At 40.1% G+C, this 24,114-nt stretch overlaps 1 protein-coding gene and 1 non-coding gene across 2 annotated transcripts; one reads left to right on the top strand and one right to left on the bottom strand.

The window, feature by feature from the left end:
- Nucleotides 1–9,428: 9,428 nt before the first annotated feature.
- On the top strand, nt 9,429–11,233 carry MSC (musculin). The gene is made up of 2 exons (XM_043978480.1): nt 9,429–10,105; nt 11,108–11,233. The coding sequence occupies exons 1-2, from the start codon at nt 9,536–9,538 to the stop codon at nt 11,192–11,194; spliced, it is 657 nt and encodes a 218-aa protein (XP_043834415.1). The 5' UTR covers nt 9,429–9,535; the 3' UTR covers nt 11,195–11,233.
- An 11,797-nt stretch (nt 11,234–23,030) lies between these two features.
- Nucleotides 23,031–23,134, bottom strand: LOC122737573. Its single transcript, XR_006354399.1, has one exon. It is a non-coding gene; the product is annotated as a U6 spliceosomal RNA (small nuclear RNA).
- Nucleotides 23,135–24,114: the final 980 nt, after the last annotated feature.

Here is a 24,114-nt window from a genome sequence, read left to right as displayed (position 1 = left end):
ATACCTAACTTACTGGTGTATTTAAAGTTGTGTCCACTTTCCACATTGATACTATGTGAGAGTATGCTATTTGTGAGCGTATACCCCAGGTTTATGAAGAGTGTTGTATAACTATGGCTCTTACATTGCTGTTTTAACAAATCAATTGCAATTGACAAACATTTGTTAAGAACTTACTATTAAAGGTAAGCATACTGGTGGGATCTTGTGAGCCATAGTTTTAGGAGGAGAACCCCACAGAATGCCTTTGGACTTAGAGATAGTCACACTCCCCTCTTAACCCCTCTCCTCCCAAGGATATAACTTGTCAATGTGAGTATGAGTTGTGAGGAAAGACCCTAGAGTGAGTGCTAAAAATAAGTAACTTTGGAGGGAAAAATACTAAAAATTGGGGGGTGGGAGGTGTCATGCATTTAAACTGAGTCTTTAAGGAAATCAAGCATTCCAGGAGATGAGGGTGAGGAGAGACATTACTGCAGGCATGGGTAGCAGACTGTGCAGAAACATAGAGATGAGAAATGTAGTCTCATGAATGTGAGGAACAGCAAAGAAGTCATTATATCTGGACCACAGAGTAAATGAGAAGGGGTATAAAAGTTTGCAGATAATAAGGCTCAAGAGGTAGGGTGGGGACAAATTGGCAACAGCTTTAAATGCCAAAGGACTTTCTATTTAATTCTAAAGATGCCACTACAATTTAGGCTCTAAGGAGCCACTGGAAGTTACTGAGCAGGAGGGTGACATGGTCAGACCTGTGTGTCTAGAGAAGACCCGCTTGGTTTTAAAATATAAAATATCATCTTGAAGCTAAAGCAGACCTAGAGGTCTAGAAATAACTTTCACTGATGACAGACATCTTGAAATCATAGGGCATTAGAAGAGATTATGAGCCATTAAATCTTTTCTCTAAAGACAACAGAGGACAAATTTATAAATGGGACATTGAATCATAAGAACTCAAAGTGCAGTACTGAAGAGTATAGGAAAATGTAATTCTTGGCAGAGCCAGTGGAAGCTAAGGCCTTCCATAACACCTCCTACTTTTAAAAGCACATATGAACTGATTCCATACAGTTATTGAAGTCTGATTAGATCTCTGGTTTAGAAACCAAACTCTAGTCAAAAATATAGAAAATTAGCAGCAACCCTTAGGCCTCCCTTCAAAGTAAAATAATATTTTGCCTTAGCAAGCATTAAAATTCAGTCTCCATATAGACCTCATACCTTTAGGGCGAAACTCTTCCATGGTCACAAGAAAATTATATCTAGTCAACGTCTTTAGTTATTTAAAATGCCTTAGGATTGTGGCAGGAAGATTAGTGTAATGGATACAGGACAGAAGTTGCTTGTGAAAAGAATTTTTTTTTTTCCATTTGCTTTACTTTGGCACTAATGTAGCCTCCCAGCCACGATCTCAAGATAGCACTTCTAAAACAGAAGGAAAGAGAGGGTGTTAAGCGTGAAGATATCCTGAAAGGGATGGTGACTTGTTATCTAGTCCCATCTCTTCCTTCTTATTGTAGGAACTCTCCTTTGGGACTGAAACTCAAGAAGTGGTGTAACATATTTCCTTCTGCCCGCTGTTGGTCTGTTATCGTTCCAGTTAATTGGCTGGAAGAGTACAAATAAGTCAGAGAGCTACCACTGAGATAAAGTGAGACTTTTTTCCCAAAAGATTATCCAGTTCTCTAGGGCATCCAGATGAATCCATATTCTAAAACTGCATCCAGGATAAAAAAGGGGGGGGAGGGGAGAGTCAGGGAAGGAAAAAAATCATATTCTCTCTCTCTCTCTCTCTCTCTCTCTCTCTCTCTCTCTCTCTCGCTCTCTCGCTCTCTCGCTCTCTCTCTCTCGGAAAGGGGGGGAAAAAGTTCGTTAAGGGGCTGATTGACAAAGTGAGTTGAATCCGTGTTCTAGCACCAAATGGTATCTATTACATGAGAACTTTCTTCTGGCGCCAGGAGGTATTTAGATCCTGTGCTCGGTTATTCCGTAGGGGAAAACGCTTTGAAAGCAAAGGAGGAAGTACCTGGAGCTGAATCACAACCCCGAAGGAGAGTAAGAGGCTGGCGAGTCCGGCTCTACAAGAGAAGCTTTTGTCGCCTAGGTTACGCACTTGTAGTTGAACGGATGCATCTCATCTTTGAGAAGACAAAAGGTTGTGTTTGTTTAAGTATTGCGAATTTCTAGGGTCTAGCCAGGAGGGAAGGAAGAATTCTTTATCTATTCAGAGGATTTCTTTCCAAATGACCAATAGAACTGAAGAGGTAACATTCCCTGAAACATAATGGATCACGGCTTCTGCCCTGGAAGGAGTAAGGATTCCAAAAGGATTGAAATAAGCAAGGATTACCCCCTCCCCCATCCCTGAAGCTACTTCTTACATCCTCCCTATCCCAAACCAGAGCTCTTAGTTTCCTTGAAAGGGTTTTCCGATTTCTCTTAAGGATAACTGTTTAAGAAATATGGTCTAGGAGAAGTCAGAAATCTCTTGTCTTCCGTTCTTACTTCCTTGTACAGGGGAGATGTTGGGCGGCGCATAAAGGCTAGCGTGAGGTAAACTAGAGGTGCTGCTTTCTCAGGCGGATTCCTGTGAGCTTGTGTGCCTCACTCAGAGGAGATAAAATCCAGTTGCAAATTTCGTTTCAGTTCACCTGATATGTACTAAGTGCTCATCCTGTTTAAAGAGCTGGGGACAAAAAGAAAAACCAGAAACACCCCCTATCTCTCTTAAAAAATAGTTTTCTTGCTTCAACACCTACCCTTTTAGTTGGTGTCGATCCACTCTGAATGTTTTTTTTTCTCTCATCAAGGAGAAAAAAAAAGCCAGACTTATACAGCTCTTAAGTATCTCATTAGTTCTCCCACCCGTTTTATTCAAATTTCAACACCATTTTCTCTTTTTCCAGACTCTCTTTACTTACGTTTACCCAAGTACTGACCTCTTTAAAGTCCCACAAGGCCACGAGATAGAGCCAAAGCCTTCCCTCAGTTCTTAACTATTACAATGTGTACTTGAGAGTTGACAAAAAACTGCGTGATCTGTGATGCTCCTTTCCATAATGTGAACGATCTGACATTGGATTATGTATCAATTTAGGCACCCTCCTGTCAGGAGCTTCTCCCTGAGCATCTCCAGTCCTGAGAAACTATTTGGCATTCTGAATAGAAAACAAAAACAAAACTTTGAAGCAGAGGCCAATAGATGGGATTTAGGCAAGTAATTGTTCTTCCTGCCCTTGAAATCTAAATGAAGCCTTGATAAACATTGGGAAAGGCTGGGAATCGAGTTGTTTTTGAGTCGTTTCAGTTGTGTCTGACTCTTTGAGATCTCATTTGGGGTTTTCTTGGCAAAAATAAAGGAATGGCTTATCATTTCCTTCTACAGTTTATTTTACAGATGGGGAAACTGAGGCAAACCGGTCTTATAGCTAGTAAGTGTCTCAAACCGAATTTGAGGACGAGTCTTCCTGATTCCAAGACCAGTGCTCTATCCACTATACCAGGACTTCTTAAACTTTTTTTCCTACTCGAGATCCCTTTTCGCCTGAGAGTTTTTTTTTCACAACCTGGGTTATATAGTTATATAAAATAGGTGTACATAACTTTTTCGCAACCCCCGACATTCAGTGGGTCGGGACCCACAATTTAAGATGCTAGGCCCTATACTTCCTAGCTGTCCCATTTAGTCTTCTCTCTGCCACTGAGAAGCTAAATAACCTTAGATTAATTTCATCTCTCTTCCACATTCAGGAGCTATAAAGTAAGAGCAGTCGATTAAATGAGATCCAAAGTGTCTTCCAGCTTCCAGGTTTAAAACTAATAATTATATGTGACTTTAAGGTTTAAAAACGTGTGCTCAATGAACATGTGATCACTTGAACCTTCCCAATAGTCTGTGTGATAGGTCTTCCCAAATTATCATTTCCATTTTACTGAGAAAGAAACTGAGATTTAAGCTGGTGAAAGACTTTCCCAGGGTCACACATCTAGTTTCTCTGGATTTGAATTCTGGTCTATCCTGATGCCAAGCTTACCTAGAGCTCTTTTAACTTCAATCTATTTAAGCTTCATGTTCCACCATTATGAACTTCATCAGGGACTGGTTCTACAGCTGATGATGGTATCAAGTGTGAAGTTTTTCTGGCAGAAGGGTAATGAACTCTTTCCCATGGACAATGTTCCCTTGCAATGAAGAAAAAGTGTTTCTGTGTTATTGTTTTTATTTGCCCCCACCCCCATACAAGTCTACTACAGAGCAGGAAGTGGTTTTTGGAGTACTGAAGACAGAAATGATTTCCTGAATTGTTCTGTTCAAGAGAAATTGCTCCTTAGATAACAAATAGAGAGTTAGGAACTTGTAGACTAGAATGTCCCTATCCCACCTCTGACCTTTGCTAGCTGTGTGACATAGGCAAGCCTCCAAAACCTCTAAGGTTAATTTGAACTTAGAATTTATGATCCACTGATTCTCTTCATTTAGAAAGGAAATGATTAAAATTCAAACGTGGGCTTTGGGGATGGAAGAAAAACTAAGCCCTTTTTAGTAGTCATCAGTAAGTTGCACTGTCAGTTTGCAGCATAACAACTTCTCTTCCCCCGACCCCAATATCCCTGGCTATTTAAAGTATTTTTCAGATTACCCGACTGTATACAAAAGAGAGAGATGGGAATTTAGGTCAATGATCTGGCAGTTATTCACCAACAATTATTACCTGTAATTTCAACAATTTATAATAAAAAATTTCATCTTTCCTGTTCTGACACTAACTCACATGCATCATAACTTTCAGTTGCACAGAATGTCTCTGGTGGGTCTCTAGTAAAACTGGTGTAAGTATTATTGTTTCCACTCTTCCAGATGAGGAAATTGAGACTTACAGAGGGCAAAGGAATCTAAAAAGGGCAAGAGGGAAAGGGAATCATCCAATTCACACATGTTATTCATGTTAAGTCATTCAAAGCTGTAATACTGAAAACTCAGCTGATACCTGGGATAGTTGCAGATGACCTGGGTATAGATAGAAAAGTCACTAACTCCGTGCTCAAGAATCACTACAGTAAAGGAGAAACAGATTGTTGGTGAAATTTAACTTGCTTTCATTGAAATCTGGAAGCTGAATATGGAACATAGAAAGTACTGAACTGCTAGTCACAGAAACTTCATTTTCATTTCTTCTACCTAAGTTTTCTTCCAGCATACTTATTTCATTTTGAAAATTCTTTTATAGATCTTCAGGCATTCTTGTTGGACTTGAGTCCAATTTTCTTTTTTGTGTTTCTTTGAGACTTGAGTTTTAGCTATTTTAACTTTATTTTCCTTTTCTGAGTTTGTTTCTTGACCTTCCCTGTCACCATGGTAGATTTTTATGTTTAGTTTCTTTTGTTGTTTATTTATTTTTCCAATCTATTTGTTGATTTTTAACTTTATGTTAAAGTTGTGATCTGTTGCTGATGTGGGCAGAGGAGGAGTAATATATTTACCTTAAACTCTGATTCTTAGGCCCACTGTAAATTTAGAGCTGCAAGGAGACTTAGACGACATCTAGTTCACACCTCTCCTCTTACTGGTGAGAAATTGAGGCTCAGAGGTCAACCGACTTTTGCCCTAGGTCATACAGGTGACAAGAGTCGCGATTTTAACAGTTCCTCTACCTCTGGATCCAGTGCACTCTCCATATTCCTTGTCTTGTGATTACTTAAACTCTTGGAGATTATTTAATAGAAAGGAAAGAGGAAGGAGAGGTAATTCTTGCCTACTTCATAAGGTTGTATTGAATTCAAATTAAAATCAATAAACATTTATTCATCATTTGTTGTGTGTGAAGCCCTGAGCTGGGGGGTGGGGGAGAGAATGAGGGAAGAGGCCAGTCCAGATCTGAAATTTCATCAAGGTACAGAACTCCAGAGAGGAAAGGCCCTACATTGATGAAGACCATTAGTCATTTAAAGGTTTAGATGCTTGCCTGGTCACACAGGCAGAATGTATCAGAGGCAAGGCTTCCACCAGGATCTTCCAAAGTTGAGACACAGCCCTTTATGCACTATGCCTTGCTGTGACCTATATGCTAAAGAATATGAGAGTAAATACCACATGACCCCTGAGTTTGAGGTCTACTAAGGAAGTTGCTACATCCATAAATAAATGTGCCTATAAACTAATCAAGATAAGTGCACAAGCTGGTGAATTGGCTAGAGGGTCCCACTGTGCAGGCCGGGACTTCGAGGCAGAATTTGAACTTTATTCCATAAGCAAGAAAGAACAATACAACTAGGCTTCCGAGCAAAAGAATTAGCGCGAGGAAGCCAATAGAAAACCACAAAGCGCTCTCTAAATGCATCATCAGTAATATTGAAACGCACTATATAAGGAAGGACACTACCAATTTCTGGGTTTCTTTCCTTTTTCTTTTCTTTTCTTTTTTCTTTTAACCTTAGTCAAAATGTAATTGCCGAATTTTTCTTTTAAAAGGAAGGTACCTGAAAATGTAGCTAAACGAGATGTGTAAAAGTGAAAAAGTCGGTATCGTGCTTTCTTTTAAAAAGTGGCTGAATTCTGTGGCGGGAAAAATGCACCGGATGTGCTAGGGTCAGTCTATTTCTTCAAGAACAAGAAAGTGAGTATGGCTAGTACGGAGTTTAAGCCTGGGTACCATTCTCGGGACTGTTTAGAAAAATCTAGCACTCTCCCCTCCATTAATCTTTCCTAAGGAAAATACTTCGTTCCGCACCTGTATAAACAACCCAGATTTAAAAACCTATATATCTGGGCCTAATGCGTGAGGCTCTGTATATATTTATAGTGATAGTTTCGAGGTAGTCTTAGGCGATGAGTATAACTGGGCTGAGCAATCGCCTGGAATCTTGTAGCGCTCCTTCCCCCTCCCTCCTGCTGATACCAACCAGACTGAGCGCTCGCTTGTGTGAACCTCAGCTTCCAGCCAAGAACTCTGGTTACAATTGTATCCTCACCCAGCTCCCCCTGGCAGGAAGAGCAGGTGAGCGACGCCTGTACTGAGCTAACCCATTGAAGTAACAATTCTCCAGCCCACTGCCCGCCCGAACTCTGCCGGAGGCCGCGGAAGGAACAGGCAACAGAAACTCAAAGAAGTTGCCAACGTGAAAAAATCAAGGAAGTATCGAGGAGAAACTCCAGAGGCTAAGATGAAATGATATCTAATCGAGGAGGTCATAGTTGAGCTTTCCACCTGCCGTGCGTTTGGTCAGATCGTTCTTTCGTTCGTTTTAACTGGCTTGTGAGGTCGAGTCTATTTGTTCTGTAACTTTTACAATGACTTGAGAAGGCTCACGACCATATACAAAGCTTTGGTTTCCTAGACTGCTGGTCTTTAGTGGAGCCTTCTTCCACTAAAATCAAGACCGTTATTCTTTCCAAAGATAGCCATGGGGATAGGGATAGAGACTGGACTCCTGGTTTCTTCCGTATAGGGAACTCCCTGATTAGTAAACTCCCTCCACCAATGCAGGTCGGCATCTATCTATTTCAGCACCTACCTTTGTTACCTACCTATCACACAGCCTATACCACTCAAAGGTAGGTCTCCCTATGATCCCAGGTCTCCCTGGCTTCAAGGTCCACAACTAAGTGGAAAGGAATGTTACAGGTGCCAAACGGTACTTGATGCATTAACCCTCCTGATCACTGAAGTGTTCTTTCTGATACCCCTTGAGTAGCAACAGTGACGGGAACTCACTACCTCATGAGACAACCAATTCTATTTTCGAACATCCCTCGAAGTTAAGTTCTTCCTCCAAATGAATCAGAATCCGCCTACCGTTTGTTTTTTAGGATGTACTGAGGAAAATAAAATATAAATGTGTACCAAAGCGAAATTGGAAGTGCTTTATTCATTAACTGTATCCGGTAAACAAATGTTCTACTTGGTTTTACATAGGACCGTGTCGCAAAGGAATGAAGATACATTGGGTCTGCTTATAGGAAACTACAAGAAAGCAAATCTATCTTTCTCTGGTTCTTAATCAGGTGATTTTGCTGATAGGGTCATACACCTAGCAGGTGCTCAAAAATATATGGTGATAATTGTGATAGGGTTTTTGTCTGTCTGTCAGTCTGTCTGACTAGGTTCACATTGAATAGGCTGAAAGCACCGTATGCTTTGTACATTTTAGAAATGACATAATCTGCTTTTGTGAGTTTTAGAAATGAAAGCCAGTGCATTGTTCACAACTCTCCCAGTTACTATAAGTGTTACCCTAAGTTCAATGTACATTTTTTTAAATGAATGCATTGGACTAAATCGTTTCTAAGCCCTCCAGTCCTAAAATTTACTATCAGTATCATCCGTCAAGAAAATAAGCCAAACATTCTCGACTTGGGGATGGGAGAAAGGAGAGGGAGAGGGAGAGATACTACTCAGGTTACATAGATCATAGGAGTTAAGGATGGAAAAAAGGCTTTAGATATCATTTAAACCATCTCCTTCATTCTTCATCATCCTCCAAACAGGTGTAGGAATTGGGAAGTTAATTGTTCAAGGTCACAGAGATATTAAGCTGCAAAACTGTAATTCAAAGCAAGGTTTAGTGCTATTCCAAGTAAGCAGTGTGTGCTTGTTTTTTTCCCCAGACTAATAAGAGGTTCATATACCGTTTTAAGGCTTATAAAAGTTATTTTCAAAATAACACCAACAAAGCGAGGGAGGCAGTGCAAGTAGTTTTTTCCTCATTTTACTCAGAAGGAAACGGGTCCAAAAGGTTGAAATGAGTGCCCCTAAACGCAAACCTAGTAAATGCCAGACTTTTCACAAGCCTAAAAGAATTTGAAAAGGGACTGACTACATGGATGACTCTTCACTTTAAAAGTACTAGGGAAAGACAGAGGAAGACCGACTCTATAACAGTGTGGGATTCTGAACTACAGAGAGATATTTGCTCCAGACAGTTTTTTCCCACCCTGCTGACTCCTGGGCTAGCTGGGCTTTGTAGCCCTAGCTGTAATATTAGAGCTGGCCAGAGGGGTTGAATGCATGGTTTACTGGAAGACTTTCTCAGCCCTGAGGCCAAGATAAAGCACAGCTTGCTCCTGGTTCCTAACAGTTTCCCCAAGGGACAACCCCTGGGTAGGGGAAGCCGAAAAAGTGGTCCGCGTCCCCGCCCCCTAGCCTCTCCTTCTCCTAATAGAAAAGTGGTCCCCACCCCTTGCCCGCCCCAACCCCACCCTGTCTATCCCCCTTTTCTTTCTCCCAGATGGTTTGCTCCAAAAGCTGTGGATAAATTCTCCTGTCAAAAGAGAAAGCCCTCCGCACATCTCAGCGGAGCCAGTTTGGCCAAACTTCAGGTTTCTTTCTTGCGCTCAGCCCTTCACTGGAGCGCACACTCCTGAGTGAAGTATCCGCGTCTGCGCCCGCGTCAGGGCTCCCCGCTTTCGCCCTGCGTATTGACTGCCCTCCCTGCGGTGTAGCATTTGAGAAAAGCTTGGGAAAGAAAAGGATTGGGTGGGCTGGAGTGGAGATCAAGAAGGACTTAGAGGATCCTGGGGGGCTCGGCCGACGCGATGTCCACTGGTTCCGTGAGCGACCCGGAGGAGCTGCCTGATATGGAGCTGCGTGGGCTGCAGCTGACGTACCCAGCCCCTACGTCCGCCAAGCGGCAGCCTCGCCGGGGAGGCAGCAGCAGTGAGCTCTACCCGTCCGCTGACAACTCCTCTGCAGAAGACGACGAAGAGGAGGACGTAGAGGAGGAAACTTGCACCCTGGGGGCCGCCCGCGGGACTAACAGCAGCTGCAAGAGGAAGCGGACCCGGGGAGCTGCAGGCGGCGGAGGCTGCAGCAGCAGCGGTAGCGGGGGCGGGAGCAACTGCACCAAGAAGTCTCTGCTACCCAAGGGCTCATCTGCTGAATGCAAGCAATCTCAAAGAAACGCGGCCAACGCCAGAGAGAGGGCCAGGATGCGAGTGCTGAGCAAAGCCTTCTCCAGGCTTAAGACCAGCCTGCCCTGGGTTCCCCCTGATACCAAACTCTCCAAACTGGACACACTTAGACTGGCCTCCAGCTATATAGCGCATCTCCGGCAGCTGCTGCAGGAAGACAGATACGAGAACGGCTACGTGCATCCCGTCAATCTGGTAAGAGGGCAGAAAACAACTACTCTCCCCTCACCCTCTGCCATCAGTGCCTAGATTTCCAGCACACTCTGCAACACTTTTTTGAGGGGGTGGAGGTGGGGGGAGGTTGGGGCAGACGGGTATAATTAGTTCTAGTGGGAGAGACTTTAGGAAAGGTTGTTTGTTTTCTGGGGTGTATCAAGGACAAGTCAGGCTTGCCTCTAAAGCTGAACAGGAGTACTGTGAGTTGGAGAAAGTTTGTTTCCCTTAAATTGAGGGAGGCGATCCTTCCCCCACAGGCCCGCAGAAGGAAAAAACACACACATACACACACACACCCAAATTATTGTTATGCTGTCATCGTTTTTTGTTTTGTACACTGTGTGCGATGCTACTTCAGTGACCTCATGTTTGGCTGGTTTAATAGTTCCGGTCTAATTCTCAGTTAGAACCCAGACCACTATCCTGCTGAAATCTCGCATTGCAAATCGCCCCACCTGACTCTTTCCAGTTGATTATCTCTCCTTCCCCTTAGATGTTATGCTGATTATTTAAGATGCCTTTCTGAGGGATAGGGAAAAGGCAGAGCTTTATAAAGCAGATAGATTCCCTACGCCTCCAACTCTTACACTGTTAGAAATGAGTTTTTCGGAAATTCCCTCCCAGAAAAGCCAATTCTCTGCTTGAGAATGGTTCACTTTCTACTCGCCCACATCAAGAACACCGAGTGTCCCAAAGTTTACACTGTGAAAAGACAAGGTGGAGAACTTGACCCTTCTTTTGTTTGGAATAACTCAAATAAAATAAAATGTAATACATAAATAAATTTTCAAGTAAGGACCCCACACATAGATTTAAAAACAGATTTTAGACAAAGACTCTTATAGTGTTCACAAGGAATAAGTTAAACCCAAGTCACTGGGCAACAACTAGCACCTGCAGAATAAACTCAGTCAGTTAGGAGGAAATATCATTGGCTGGTTAGCTCTTGTTCTAATATATTACACCGCTTTTAATTTGCAGACATGGCCTTTCGTGGTTTCAGGAAGACCAGACGCTGACTCCAAAGATGTTTCAACAGCCAACAGATTATGTGGAACTACAGCTTAAATCGAGGGACTGATCAATTTAATTGGAGTCTTCTTTAGTCACATGTTCTCGGGAAGGGGGGGGGGGGAGAGAAAGAAATGGTAACAATAAGCTCTCTCTTTGTAAGTTAAAAATTATTTCCTCCCCTCCTTCCAACCGGACAGTTGGAGAAATATGGGGATATTACTAGAAAGGTCAGGGAGGTGAGGCCCACAGGGTAGAATTAGACAAGAGTTAAATGTGACTTTCTTTGAATAACTTAAAGGAATCATAGCCCTGGACTGCAATAACCTCTGTCTCCTGCACCGTTATCAGTACTGTTCCCCCCAGGGATTTGTCATCAGGTGGTGTTAAAGCCTTTCAGGAATATACTCTGTTTTGTAACTAGCAGGTAGAAAGATAAAAACCCAGACTCAGTGTCTGTCTATAAACTCACCAGAAACAGTGTTATTTGCACTCCAGTGCCAAACAGTATTATAATATTATGCCATTTAGAAACAAAAAGCAGATTGATAATATATTTGGTTGATACCTCTTGAGAAATTCTATCCTTTGCAGTACTGACGCAATAGTTCTTACTGTCTTTTAAAGGACAGTCTTTCATGGAACACATACTAGGTCCCTGTTTAGCTTCCCCAGTATGGGTAGAACAGTTTTGTGTTTGTTTTTAACATTTCCAGTTTCTGCACTGAAGTATATTTACAGGAGTAGGTCCCTTCCTATCAACATTTCCTCCTCCTTCCTCACAGGTCCAGAGGATTTGGAGCCGAAATTATATTAGACAACCCTCGAATTTAACGGGGGGAGGAAGGAGAGATCGAGAAAAGCAAAGTGATTTGCTCAAGGAGCCCAACGAGGGTTTAAGCCCAAATCCTCAAATAGCAAATTGCATAGTCTTTCTGAGGCACAAAAGAAAGGACTTTAGGGCCAATACTTCCTGGGGCAAAATCCAATGCTTAGTTTTAACTCAGATCTAATCCAGAGAAAAGAACTTTACTGTTTAAAACTCTTTTGGTGGCGTGGGAAGAGTGGATGGGTTTGTTTACATTGTTACAAGTCAAGTTGGGGGGTTTTTTGTTGTTGTTTTTTGGGTTTTTGTTTTTGTCATTTTGCTTTGGGGCTTATATCCTGCTGTAAGGAGAAGTTGCCCTCGTCATGACTAGCAAATGTAAATAACTTTATTTTTTTATGAGTAACATTAAAATCATCATTACAAGGAGCCACCCCTGCCAGGGGGCAGCCCAGTGTCTTCTTTACTACACCACACTAAAAGAAGGAATGTATGAAATTAAATTTGAAATTAGCTTTTGCCTTAAGGACAGAGTCTTTCGCATAATTGTCAATAGGGAGCGCTGTCCCTCCCCCTCTCCAACCCTCAATAGCCTTCACTAAATGTTGGTGGTCATAAGTGGGCAAATCCACCCCAAAGTCATCTGTTAATAGAATACATATCTTCCGGTCACTTCAGAGGCACAAAGTTGTTCTGAGGACACCCTGTATTATCTGATCCTGGCAAAGTTTAGGTCTAGCAAACATTCTAGAAAATTGTTGAGTCTATGATTGTGAATCAGTCCCATCCTGTATATGAAGTGAGGAGCTAGGAAACAGATCATGGCATAATGTAAGCAATTCAAAGAGCATGTTCTGGCCTCATAGAATTGTAGAATTTTTTTAGCTGGAAGGGACCTCTGATGTCATCTCATCCAATCTCCCTTTTCAGATAAAACTGAAGCCTGGAGGAGAAGGGAGTGAGTCTGCCTTCAAGTAGAGATGTCTCATGGAAAAAGAATGAGACTTGTTCTTACTGGTTTCCCATGGCAACACTAGAAGCAATGGGTGGAAGATGCAGAGCAACTTCAGGCTTGATGCAAAGCAATAGGTCTTAATAAATTAGACTTATTTAAAGTGGAACAGTCTGCCTTGGGAGAGTGTGGGTGGTCTCCCTCTCACTGTAGAGCTTCAAACAATGGCTGAATAATCATTGGGGTACATGTGAACGAGGGGATTATTTTTCAGGTGTAGGCAGTTAAAAAAAGAACTAGTAAAGATTTGAACCAAGATCCTTTGATATAAAATTTAATACATTTGAATACCATTTGTGCTTTTCTTATGTCACTTTATTTTCTACAGTTTTAGGAGGGAACAGAGAATCAGTAATACTATATGAAGTATGTAAAATCTAGTAACTGTCAAGTCTATAAGGATGAATGCAAAGTAATGGATTTCTTGGTAAGAGTGAGAAAACAGGGAGGGAGGGAGAGAGAGAGAGAGAGAGAGAGAGAGAGAGAGAGAGAGAGAGATCCTGCTTAAAAATTCTGATATTAAGGATATATAATATAAGGCTTAACATTTGGTCTCAGTGAGGATATAGCATCCTCATAGAGACTGGGATTAGAACAGGTTTTACCACTCTTTGTTTTTTTGGTTTTTTTTTCTTGTGGGGCAATGGGGATTAAGTGACTTGCCCAGGATCACACAGCTAGTAAGTGTCAAGTGTCTGAGGCCGGATTTGAACTCAAGTACTCCTGAATCCAGGGCCGGTGCTTTATCCACTGTGCTATCTAGCCGCCCCCCAGAACAGGTTTTAAATTTCATACTGGAAGAGACTTTAGAAGCCTAGCACCACTTCTTCATTTTACAGATGAGGAAACTAGATCTAGAGAAGTCATGTGACTTGATGAAACTCACATAGGTAGTAAAGGAAAGAAAAAGAATTTAAACCCAGGTACTCTTACTCCAAATTAAGTTATCTTTTGACATATTTATTAAATGGTCTGATGTGAATCCCTTCTTAATAGGTAAAATAGTTTTCCAATGAAAGCTACTTGTGCTAGTTGGCTTATTTCGGGGACTGTTTCCCATGTGAGCTCTAGGAAAGGTGATTTAAACAAAGGTAAGACAAACTGGGCAGGTAGGTGGCACAGTGGATAGAGAGCCAGGCCTGGAATTGGGAAAACTAAACTTCCTGAGTTCAGAACTGGCTTCAGACCCAAGCTTTGTGACCTTGAGTAAGTCACTTGATCTTGTTTGCCTCTGTTTCCTAATATGTAAAATAAACTGGAGAAGGAAATGGCAAACCATTCCAGTATCTTTGCCAAGAAAACCCCAAATGGGCTTACAATATGTCAGGTACAACTTCAAAAACCACTTAACAACAAATGAGATTAAAACTAATGAACATACTTGCCTTCATGCAAAAGGAAAAATACCTTGGAGAAAAAGGTAATTTATTAAAGTAAGTCAACCTTAGACTAGGGCTATGAATTAACCGAGGTGACACAAGACAATAGGATGTGTATTTTGCATTAGTTTTTGTTCCATTTTCACCCGCAATTTTCAAATGACTACTAAGAGAGGGTGAGGGAAGATATGCTTAAGTAGTGTATAAAGTTTGTATAGTTTAAAGTATGAAAACCCAGAAAAGAATAAATAAAATACTTGGTGATTGGGGTGAGTGGGGTCTGGGTGTACACAGTACATGCTAACTTTCACACAGGTACTAAAACATGAAAACATAAAGATGTAATACTACCATGGTAACCCATCTCTCTCCCTCCACCTCCGCTCTCTAACCCTCCTGAGGGTAACAGAAGAAAATAGATTTCTCAAATATCACTTTTCACTGAAATTTTTGCATGATTTCTAGACCAAAACATTATGTGACCCTTTTCCCAATCCAAAAAGTTTCATTTGTAATAAATCACATTGGAGAAAATGGTAGATAAAGCTGATAGTCTATGTTTAACAATAACTAAAGGAGAGTCTTAGCCACCATAAAATATTTCTTTTATAAAGCCAGCACAGAGAGAGCCTGGGCTTTAAGTGGTGGAGGAGATCTTTCAATCACAAACTCTGTCTTAGGTTTCTCAATATTTCCTTGTAGTGGGGGGAGGAGGAGGGAACCTTAAGAATGTATTTGACGATAGCTGATATTAACCCTGAGTGAGTGATCTTGAAAAGTTGGGTAAACTAATAATAATTTGAATTTGGCTGCTGTGAGTTACTAGAACTAAAAGGAAAAGAGGTGGAGGTTGGAGTGGGGAGGGAGCTCTTCCATTCAGTAGGAAGCATAAATACCAGCATAGGAAATAAACATGCTATAAAATACCGAAATAAGGCAAATGTCCATGTTACTGGCTACTGTAGAAGTAGCCTTTTGTGTAATCAAAGCAGTGATGCTTCATTGATGTCAAGGCAACAAAAATCCCCTTTTAAGACAGACCTCTTTGCTTATATGACTGTTTGACCAAGAACTAATTTCAGAACTCTCATTTTGAAACATTCAGTCTTGAAGGGCACTGGTATGACTGTGAAACTAACTGCAAAAGTCCGAGCTGGAGGTGAAACTCGTACAGGGTGTTTGGCCTTGACTTTCTGTCACCCTATATCATGTTACATTTTTTTTTCTCCTTTTTAGGTACTGGCTCCTGCAACAAAAACTGAAAAAAAAAAAGACATTTACAATTTAAAAGCCATATTTTTTCAAACATCAGTTTATTTATGATAAGAAATACCTTTTGCACTATGAAATGTCACTATGTACTCAAGAAAAAATAAATAAGCAATTTGCTTTTAGGAATTACACAAGTTCCTCTTCCACTTTTCCTTTGTTCTCTCCTTCCCTCCTTTGTTCCCTCCCTCCATTCCTTCCTTCCTTTCTTCTTTCCTTCCTCCCTCCCTCCCTTCCTTCCTTCCTTCCTTCCTTCCTTCCTTCCTTCCTTCCTTCCTTCCTTCCTTCCTTCCTTCCTTCCTTCCTTCCTTCCTTCTTCCTTCTTTCCTTCCCTTCCTCCATTCCTTCCCTTCCTTTCCTCCCTTCCTTCCCTTCCTCCATTCTTTTCCTTCCTTCTTTGCCTCCTTTTCTTCCTTCTCTTTCTCTCCCTTACTTTCTCTTTGTCTCTTTTTCTTTGCCTTCCTCTCCTTCTCTTTCTTTCTCTTTCACCCCCTCTCTCCAAGTTTCTGTCTCTATCTCTCTTTCTCTGCCTATCTCTGTATCTATATGTGTCCCTGTGTCTCTCACCTCAAACAGCGTGGGTTAGGAGAATGAATGAAAGTGTTACCAAGTCTCCAAATTCTGGAAAGTATGGCATGGGAAGCTGCACCATCAGGAGGGTACCAGGTGTCAAAGAGAAATTTAAGAGGAAGGGAGTGAGAAAGGAAAAGATTTAGGATGGAAGTAAGTGTGTCACCTACAGAGCACGTACTCCAGAAAACTGGAAGGGAATGAATGAATAGCTTTAGAATGTGAAATTGGGTGTAGGAGATTGAAGAAAGGGAGGGGAAAGTGGAGGATGGAGACTGGAGTTTGTATAAGAACAATTAGGGGTTCAGGATCACTGGTATGACCAGGTGGCAATTGTTAATGATTGCCAAATCAGTTTAGGAGTGTTATTAACATGACTGGGGGAGGGGTTGGTCTCAGTGTGGTGTCTTCTCAGAAGGCCTGATGGAATGGCATTTCTTTCCTATCCCTACAGGTGTGCCAGGCCAGAAGATGGAGGGAACAGGAAGGAAGGCCGTCTCTGGCCTCTAACATTAGAAAGTGTCCCCTGAAGGCAGAAAGAGCTAATACTTCCTTTTCCTTTTGTATTCACCATGATTCTGTTATGCCAATTCTATTCTTTTTCTCCCTCCCACAGCTATATAAATCAGGAGAGAGCTCTAGCAATATGGTCTATTAGAAGAGTCATAAATGAAAACCCAAAGTTGTTGGGCCTTGCATCCCAGGAGAGGTTCCTATTGTAGTACTCTAAATGATGGATGGGAGCAAGGGGGCAACAGGAGGGAATAAGCACCCTATTGGATGTCAGTACTGGGCTAAGTGCTTTATAAATACCTCATTTGATGCTCACATCAATCTTGCAAGGTGGATGATATTACTGTCTCCATTTTACAGTGGATGAAATTGTGGCAAACACAGGTAAAGGGACTTGCCCAAGATCACACAACATATAAGTGTCTGGGGACAGAACAATGTAACTACCACTTTGTTTGATAGTCTAAGTACCACTTCGCCCAAAAGCTATATGCTAAGATATCTTCAGGGGTAGCTAGGTGGCACAGTAGCTGGGCATGGAGTCAGAGAGACTCATCTTCCTGAGTTCAAATCTGGCCTCAGACATATACTAGGTGTGTGACCCTGAGCAAGTCACTTAACCTTATTTGCACCAGTTTCTCATCTGTAAAATAAGCTGGAGAAGGAAATGGCAAACCACTCCAGTATCTCTAAGAGAACCCCAGTCAGTCACAAAGTGACAGAAACAGGGCTGAAAGGACTGAATATCAATCAACAGGGCACATTCAGTCTTTGAGCTCTTGCTTGTCCTGATTCTGCCTTCTTTCCTTTCTTTTTCTTATTAAGCACAACCACTTTGATCTAACTTCAGACTAACATTCTTTTCCATCTCCTTGTTCTTCCACATCATACCTACTTATGGAAAAAAAATCACCCAATTTTGGATATTACTTTTTACATGCAAGGAGCTGCTTCACCTAAGCAGCTATGAGGTGAAATAATAGGGAATACAAAGATTCTGGTGAATCGGGTAAAGAAAATGCTGCAAATGAGAAAAGCTCCTCAGTCTTCTTAAAAGTCGGATTGTAAAGAGTTAAATTTGTCACCATATGTACTACAGTTATTATTAGGGAGGGAGAATAGAATAGAGAGATTGAAAAAAAAAGCGACAACACAATATCCATGTATTTGAGGCTTAGTTATTCTTACATTATTGGAAGAACTTGGTTTGAAATTGAATGGATTTATGTATTATAAATTACCCGGATTTTCTTACAAGTGGAACATTGACCGACATAGTTTGAGTCAAAGCAATACTTATCTGCCTCTCTCACACAGATCACTGAAGCTTGACTTTATGCGATTGTCTTCTTTGTTGCCTAATAAAATGTACATACCCCTAGTAGGAGACTTGTCAACATGGTTTTTTTATGCATTACAACAGTGTTTTGTTGGTGTGTTTGTTTTTTTGGGGGAGGAGGCAATAGAGGTTAAATGACTTGCCCAGGGTCATGCAGTTAGTACAAGGTGTCTGAGGCTAGATTTGAACTGAGATTCTCCTGACTTCAGGGCCAGTGCTCTATTTTCAGCAGTTTTGTGCATAGAAAGCATAAAACATTTTTTTGTTTTTGTTGTTGAAAGAACAAGGTAAGCTTTATTGTCCATTTATATTTCTGCATGAATGAGCTGAGAAAAGAATGTCATAATGGGTAGAGACCTAAACACAAAGTCAGACCTGTCTCTGACTCATACTGACTTTTTACCCCAGGTCAAATCACTTAATCTCTAAGAGCCTTCAGACAACTCTCTCAGATATATTTCAGAAAAGTTGTTAATCTGCGATGGTAGAAATTGGTATAAAAAACTTACTTACCTGGGGTTCCTTTTATTAATGGCATCATAGGCCTTGACCACTAAAAATGTCTTATCAGTAATTTATCCTGTTGGACTATGAGAGTAGAGTATAATATGAACTGGACACATAAACTTTGCCTCTTTCTCGATTTTGCATTGAGCTGGCTGTAATAAGTCAAATTTTCCAATGTACTTCTTTTTGTTTTGTTTTGTTTTGGTTTTTGGTTTTTTAGTGAGGCAATTGTGGTTAAGTGACTTGCCCAGGGTCACACAGCTAGTAAGTGTTAAGTGTCTGAGGCCGAATTTGAACTCAGGTACTCCTGAATCCAAGGCTGGTGCTCTATCCACTGCGCCTTCTAGCTGCCCTGCAATGTACTTCTTTGTATTAAATCAGGTATTTTTGCAATACAGCAATTGAGGCATTAGGGTAATATTCGTTACCACATTGCTTTTTTTTTTCCTTTTTTATTAAAGATACCCAAGATACCCTGGGCAGGTCACTTAGCCCTCATTGCCCTGAAAAAAAAAGATATCCAAGATAGGGAACTACTCTAAGTAGAATTTATTCTACTCTAAGTAGAATAAAAGCTTGTTGAATATAAGGATCACTTGTCATTTTTATTGTATCCCTAGCAGCTAAAACAGTAACTTGAATGTAAGTAGTCACTTAATAAATGTTCTTTGAATTAAATTTAAATGAATATATTTGCTATGATAATTCATTCCATGGAAGCATATGCTCTATGAACCTCAAATTCTTCATGAGTCTCTGCTCTGGTCATGTGTAACAAGTGATCTCTAATAGCACATTTTTAATGGCATTTTTTAAAAAAGCATTTTTATTGATTTCTTTTATTTTTACATCATATTCATGTCTGATCTCATCCCACTCCCTGACCCCCTATTCCCTGTCTATTGATCCTCCCTTTGTAACAAAGATGTTTGTTTAAAAATAAAAAGCAAAAACAATTAATTTAAAAAACCAACACATCTGATAACACGTGCAATATTCTACAGCGATAGCCCCCCACACCTAAATCTTACTGTTTCTCTAAATTCTCCATTTTCATTTCTTATAGCATAGTAATATTCAATTATATCCATGCAATACGATTTGTTTAGCTATTACCCAATCAATGGACCCGTACTTTTTTTCCAGGTCTTTGCTACCACAAAAACATTGTCATGAATATTGTGGTGTATCTTCTTCCTGTTTTTGACTTCTTAGTGACATATGCCCAGTAATGGACATATATCACCACAGTAGGATCTCTTGGTCTAAAGGTTCCTTTAACCTTTATATGTGTAAAGGGACAGAATCACTATGCCAACCCTAATTAATTTAAACATAGAAGGCCTGGCTACTCTGTTGAATGAATTAATCAAATAATCAACAGTTTAAACAAGGTAGGAAAATATCCTTGGTCAATTTGGGAGGAGAGAAGTGCTTTGATTTTGTAATGAAATCAAATGATGCAAAATGGGAATTATTGTGTCCAACATTGAATCAGTCATGCTTTAGTTCCTTCTAGGCTCAGGAGGATCTTGAGGAGACATAACTATATGCCTTTGATCCTAGAAGAAGTATTTTTCCTCTCCTCCAATACTAACCAATTGATAACACCTTTGAACTCTGGAAGGTCAGAAGATCTGGAGTTTCCATTAGCATAATGTATGTCCTCAGGAGTAGTAGAGGCTGAGAAGGTCATTTCCATCAGAAACTGAGAGATGTGAGGACAAACTATGTACACCAAGGAGAGGCAGCTTGGAATTTCATGAGAACACCATAAAGGGAGATAATACCTATTTATAAAGGTTGTTGTGATGATCAAATGAGATAATAATTGTAAAGTGCTTAGCACAGTGCCTGGCACACAGTAAGCACTATGTAAATGTTTTGTTGTTACTCTTATTATCTGCCCCCAAAGCACCAGGAGCTCCTTATTTTCTAGAATATCAGCTAGCAATATCCGAGGATTAGTGACTCCTCACTTACCAAATTTATCTTGATTGTAATGATCCTGGTGTACCTTTCATGTTGATTGTTCCAAGAGCGTTTAGTGAAACATGTTCTGGGCACTAAAATTGAGAGTTGTTTCCTAAATCTACAAGAAGATTGATACCCCTTCAATTTGATAGCCCTTCCTCACCTGTAAAAAGAGACAAGATTATCTCTAAGGTCAATTCTAGCAAAAGTCAGTTCTCTGTTATTACAAAGCATAGATTTTCACAGTTTATTGCTTATTTGATAACACAGGTTTAAAAATAAAATTGAAATATGTATTTTAACCTTGGCGTGTTGTGTGTAATTGTCACAAAGATGAAGTTAACACAATACAATCAATGTAATCATTTCCAATAAAATTTATGGATTATTGACTTTTACAGATGGCTACTAGAAAAATGTACACGTTTGAAGTCTTCTGCTTCTGCTACTCTCAAGTGGTAAATTTTGTCACAAAAAACCTTTTATGTTATTACTTGAATCAGTCAACTAACATGTCATAGTACTATACAAATGCATTTAATGCATGGGGTAAAAGTAGGCTCACTTCTTCAAGAACCTTACCATTCATAAGACCAATCAAGCCACGTTTATTAAGCACCTACTATGTGCCAGGCACTGTGGTATTCATTATGATGTGAATGGTATTTGACTTTTTCTGTAAATTTTTTAATTGAGATAAAAAATAAATGGCTATACAAACCTCATCCAAATTGTAAAAGTTTTGTTGTTTGTTTTCTTGTTAGACATAATTTTGAATGTCAGAAAAAATCTACTTTCTCTCTTGGAATCTTCCTAGGCAAATACATTGCACAGAATATAGAATTAGGAAAACTATTTGTTTGAGACAGTATGGTTATTCCTACTTGTGTCCGATGCCTCAGGTGAAGAATGTTGACTAGTATATTATGACATCTTGATGTATTATAAGAATTATTATTGGACCAGTTTTATAACGATTCCACAAATAATAATATACAAAAATATAGGTAATACAAAACTTAAATTGAATGAGATTTAAAGTAAATAAACATGTAGTAGGTTTTCCATAAGACGATCAAGGCTCAAAGTACAGCAAGAACTAATGGCGATAAGATTTTATGCATTTATAGCAGTGACTTTAAAATATTTAATATTTAAATATTTAAAATAAGCTAATATGTATTATCTAGAACAGTGTCCAGGAAATGAACACCCATATGGAAAAAGCACTTCCCACTTCTCACTTCATGTTAACAGTTTTACATATTGTGTGAAACATTCAAGTTTCTTTTATTTAATTATAAATATTTCAAAATCGGTAAATCTAAAAATTCAAGTTACATTTTTTTTACATATATTAAATTGGCCACAAATTATACAAGTCTTCTGGGATAGGCCATCTTGAATGCTTTTTTTTCTGGTCCATTCTTAAGGTAGTGAATAGCTGTTTCCTTTTTTCTATAAACTTTCTTCTTATAATCCTACATAATTCTCTTATTTTTCTTATCAAAGTGGTTTTTTTTCTTTCTTTACATTTTCTCTTGGTTTTCCTTCCAAACTTCCTTCACTACTTCTTCTTCCGGAGCAATTGGGGTTAAGTGACTTGCCCAGGGTCACACAGCTAGTTAAGTGTCAAGTGTCTGAGGCTGGATTTGAACTCAGGTACTCCTGAATCCAGGGCCAGTGCTTTATCCACTGCGCCACCTAGCTGTCCCCACTTCCTTCACTTCTAAGGCTTTTTCACAGCCTCAAATCTCAAGAGGCCTCTTTATAATCTCTAGTTTTAAGTAAAGTTGCATGTCTTCTCTCAGTGAATGAAGGGGATTCCTCTTCATCATTAATTTAAGCCCTGCTTCTCTCTTTTCTGTCATAGGTGTCAGTGGTGCTCTTGTTTTGCTTCTCTTTTAGTAATAAGCTTGTGTTTATCATCAACATCTCTGCAATTATCACAAGTTGCCAAATTAAAGGGGTTGATGAAGTAAGAATCCATAAATTCTTTCCCAAATTCTTCCCAAATTGCACAGTCAGATTGTGAGACATGTCCTAGTCTATGTACAACTCTGTCAGTTTTATGTTCTTCTACTTCCTCCTCTTCTAAAAAGAAATCTCCTGTGTCAATTGTTTGGTTGTGAATTCATGTCAGCAATGCCTTTATATATGACAAAAAAAAAAAAAAAAAAGGAGACTGAAGCTCTAAGAAGTGTGTTGCCTTCCTGGGATTCCAAACCCAGTCCTTCTGACTCCAAATCAAGTGTTTTCCACTCCAGTTCATTTCACAAAGACAGGGATAAGAAATCCCACAGGATGAAGAGATATGGATAAATTGTGTTGTACACTGTTGGAGCATCCACCAAAGTGAGATCACACGTCCATTGAAGCATACCCATACTGCAGGTACTTTTTTTCTTTCTGGATTCTTCTCTGCCACAGATGGAAAACATTTCTTCTAGACATAATGATTCAATCCAATCCAATCTAATCAATAGTTTTTGTTTGTTTGTTTGAAAAATATGGAATGCTTCATGAATTTGCGTGTCATCCTTGCACAGGGACCATGCTATTCTCTGTAGCGTTCCAATTTTAGCATATGTGCTGCCAAAGCAAGCACCCAATCGACATTTATTAAGCCCCTTTTGTACCTGGCAGTGTGCTAAGCACCAGGGATGTCATTAATAAGCAGTTCCTACTCTCATGGACTTTACAGTCTAAAAGGGAAGACAACACAGAAATGCATGCAAGAAAAGAGGGGTACCCAGCACTTAGGTATTTTATTCTGTGGAGTTGATACCGTGTAGTGCAGAAGATGCAAAATGGAATAATCTGAGAGTAGTTTCTGCCTTCTCTAAAGAAGGATTTGGGAGGACCTAAAGTTGGGACCCTGCCCTCCAGAGCCCCAGTCAGAGGAAGAGGAAGCAAAGGGAGGTAGAGTCAATCAAGGCTTGTGTGAGCAGCATAGGAATGGGCTGGAACCCTAAACTACACAGTGTGGAAAACATTCCACTACTTAATCCCCTCCAATTACCTCCTCCAGTCCTCTAGAGAGAGAAAAGAAAAACAAACCCCCTTTAAATAAATATAGCCAAGGGGGGCGAAGTGGATAAAGCACAGGCCCTGGATTCAGGAGTACCTAAGTTCAAATCCGGCTCCAGGCACTTGACACTTACTAGCTGTGTGACCCTGGGCAAGTCACTTAACCCCCATTGCCCCACAAAAATAAATAGATAGATGGATAAATAAATAAATAGATATAGCCAAGCAAAACAACAAATGATCATATTGACCTTGTCCAAAAAAATGTATTCTACTACTTTTTGAACAATATTCTTAGGGTTCAGTTAGGGTCTTAGGCCCATCTGACCTGTGGACTTAATCTTCAGAAATTCTCTAGACCTGATTGTCCTCATCCAGAGGACACTGTCATCTAACTCTGACAGAATTATCTTTAGAAATGCTTTTGGAGATAGAACCTTTTGTCTTTTTTCACTTAATAGTATTTTTCACCAATTACATGTAAAGATAGTTTTCAACATTCATGTTGGTAAGATTTTGAGCTCCAAAGTTTTCTCCCTTCCTCCCTTCCCTCCCCAC

The sequence above is a fragment of the Dromiciops gliroides genome, chromosome 1 (genome assembly GCF_019393635.1).
Source record: "Dromiciops gliroides isolate mDroGli1 chromosome 1, mDroGli1.pri, whole genome shotgun sequence".
Taxonomy (NCBI): domain Eukaryota; kingdom Metazoa; phylum Chordata; class Mammalia; order Microbiotheria; family Microbiotheriidae; genus Dromiciops; species Dromiciops gliroides.
Note: the sequence above shows the minus strand (reverse complement) of the source record. Positions and strands in the feature narration are given on the sequence as shown.

Excerpts from the sequence above, each read along its gene's own strand:
- MSC (XM_043978480.1), top strand. The coding sequence starts at position 9,536 with ATGTCCACTGGTTCCGTGAGCGACCCGGAGGAGCTGCCTGATATGGAG. Across the intron at positions 10,106-11,107 it reads ACGTGCATCCCGTCAATCTG|ACATGGCCTTTCGTGGTTTC; the intron begins GTAAGAGGGCAG and ends TTTAATTTGCAG.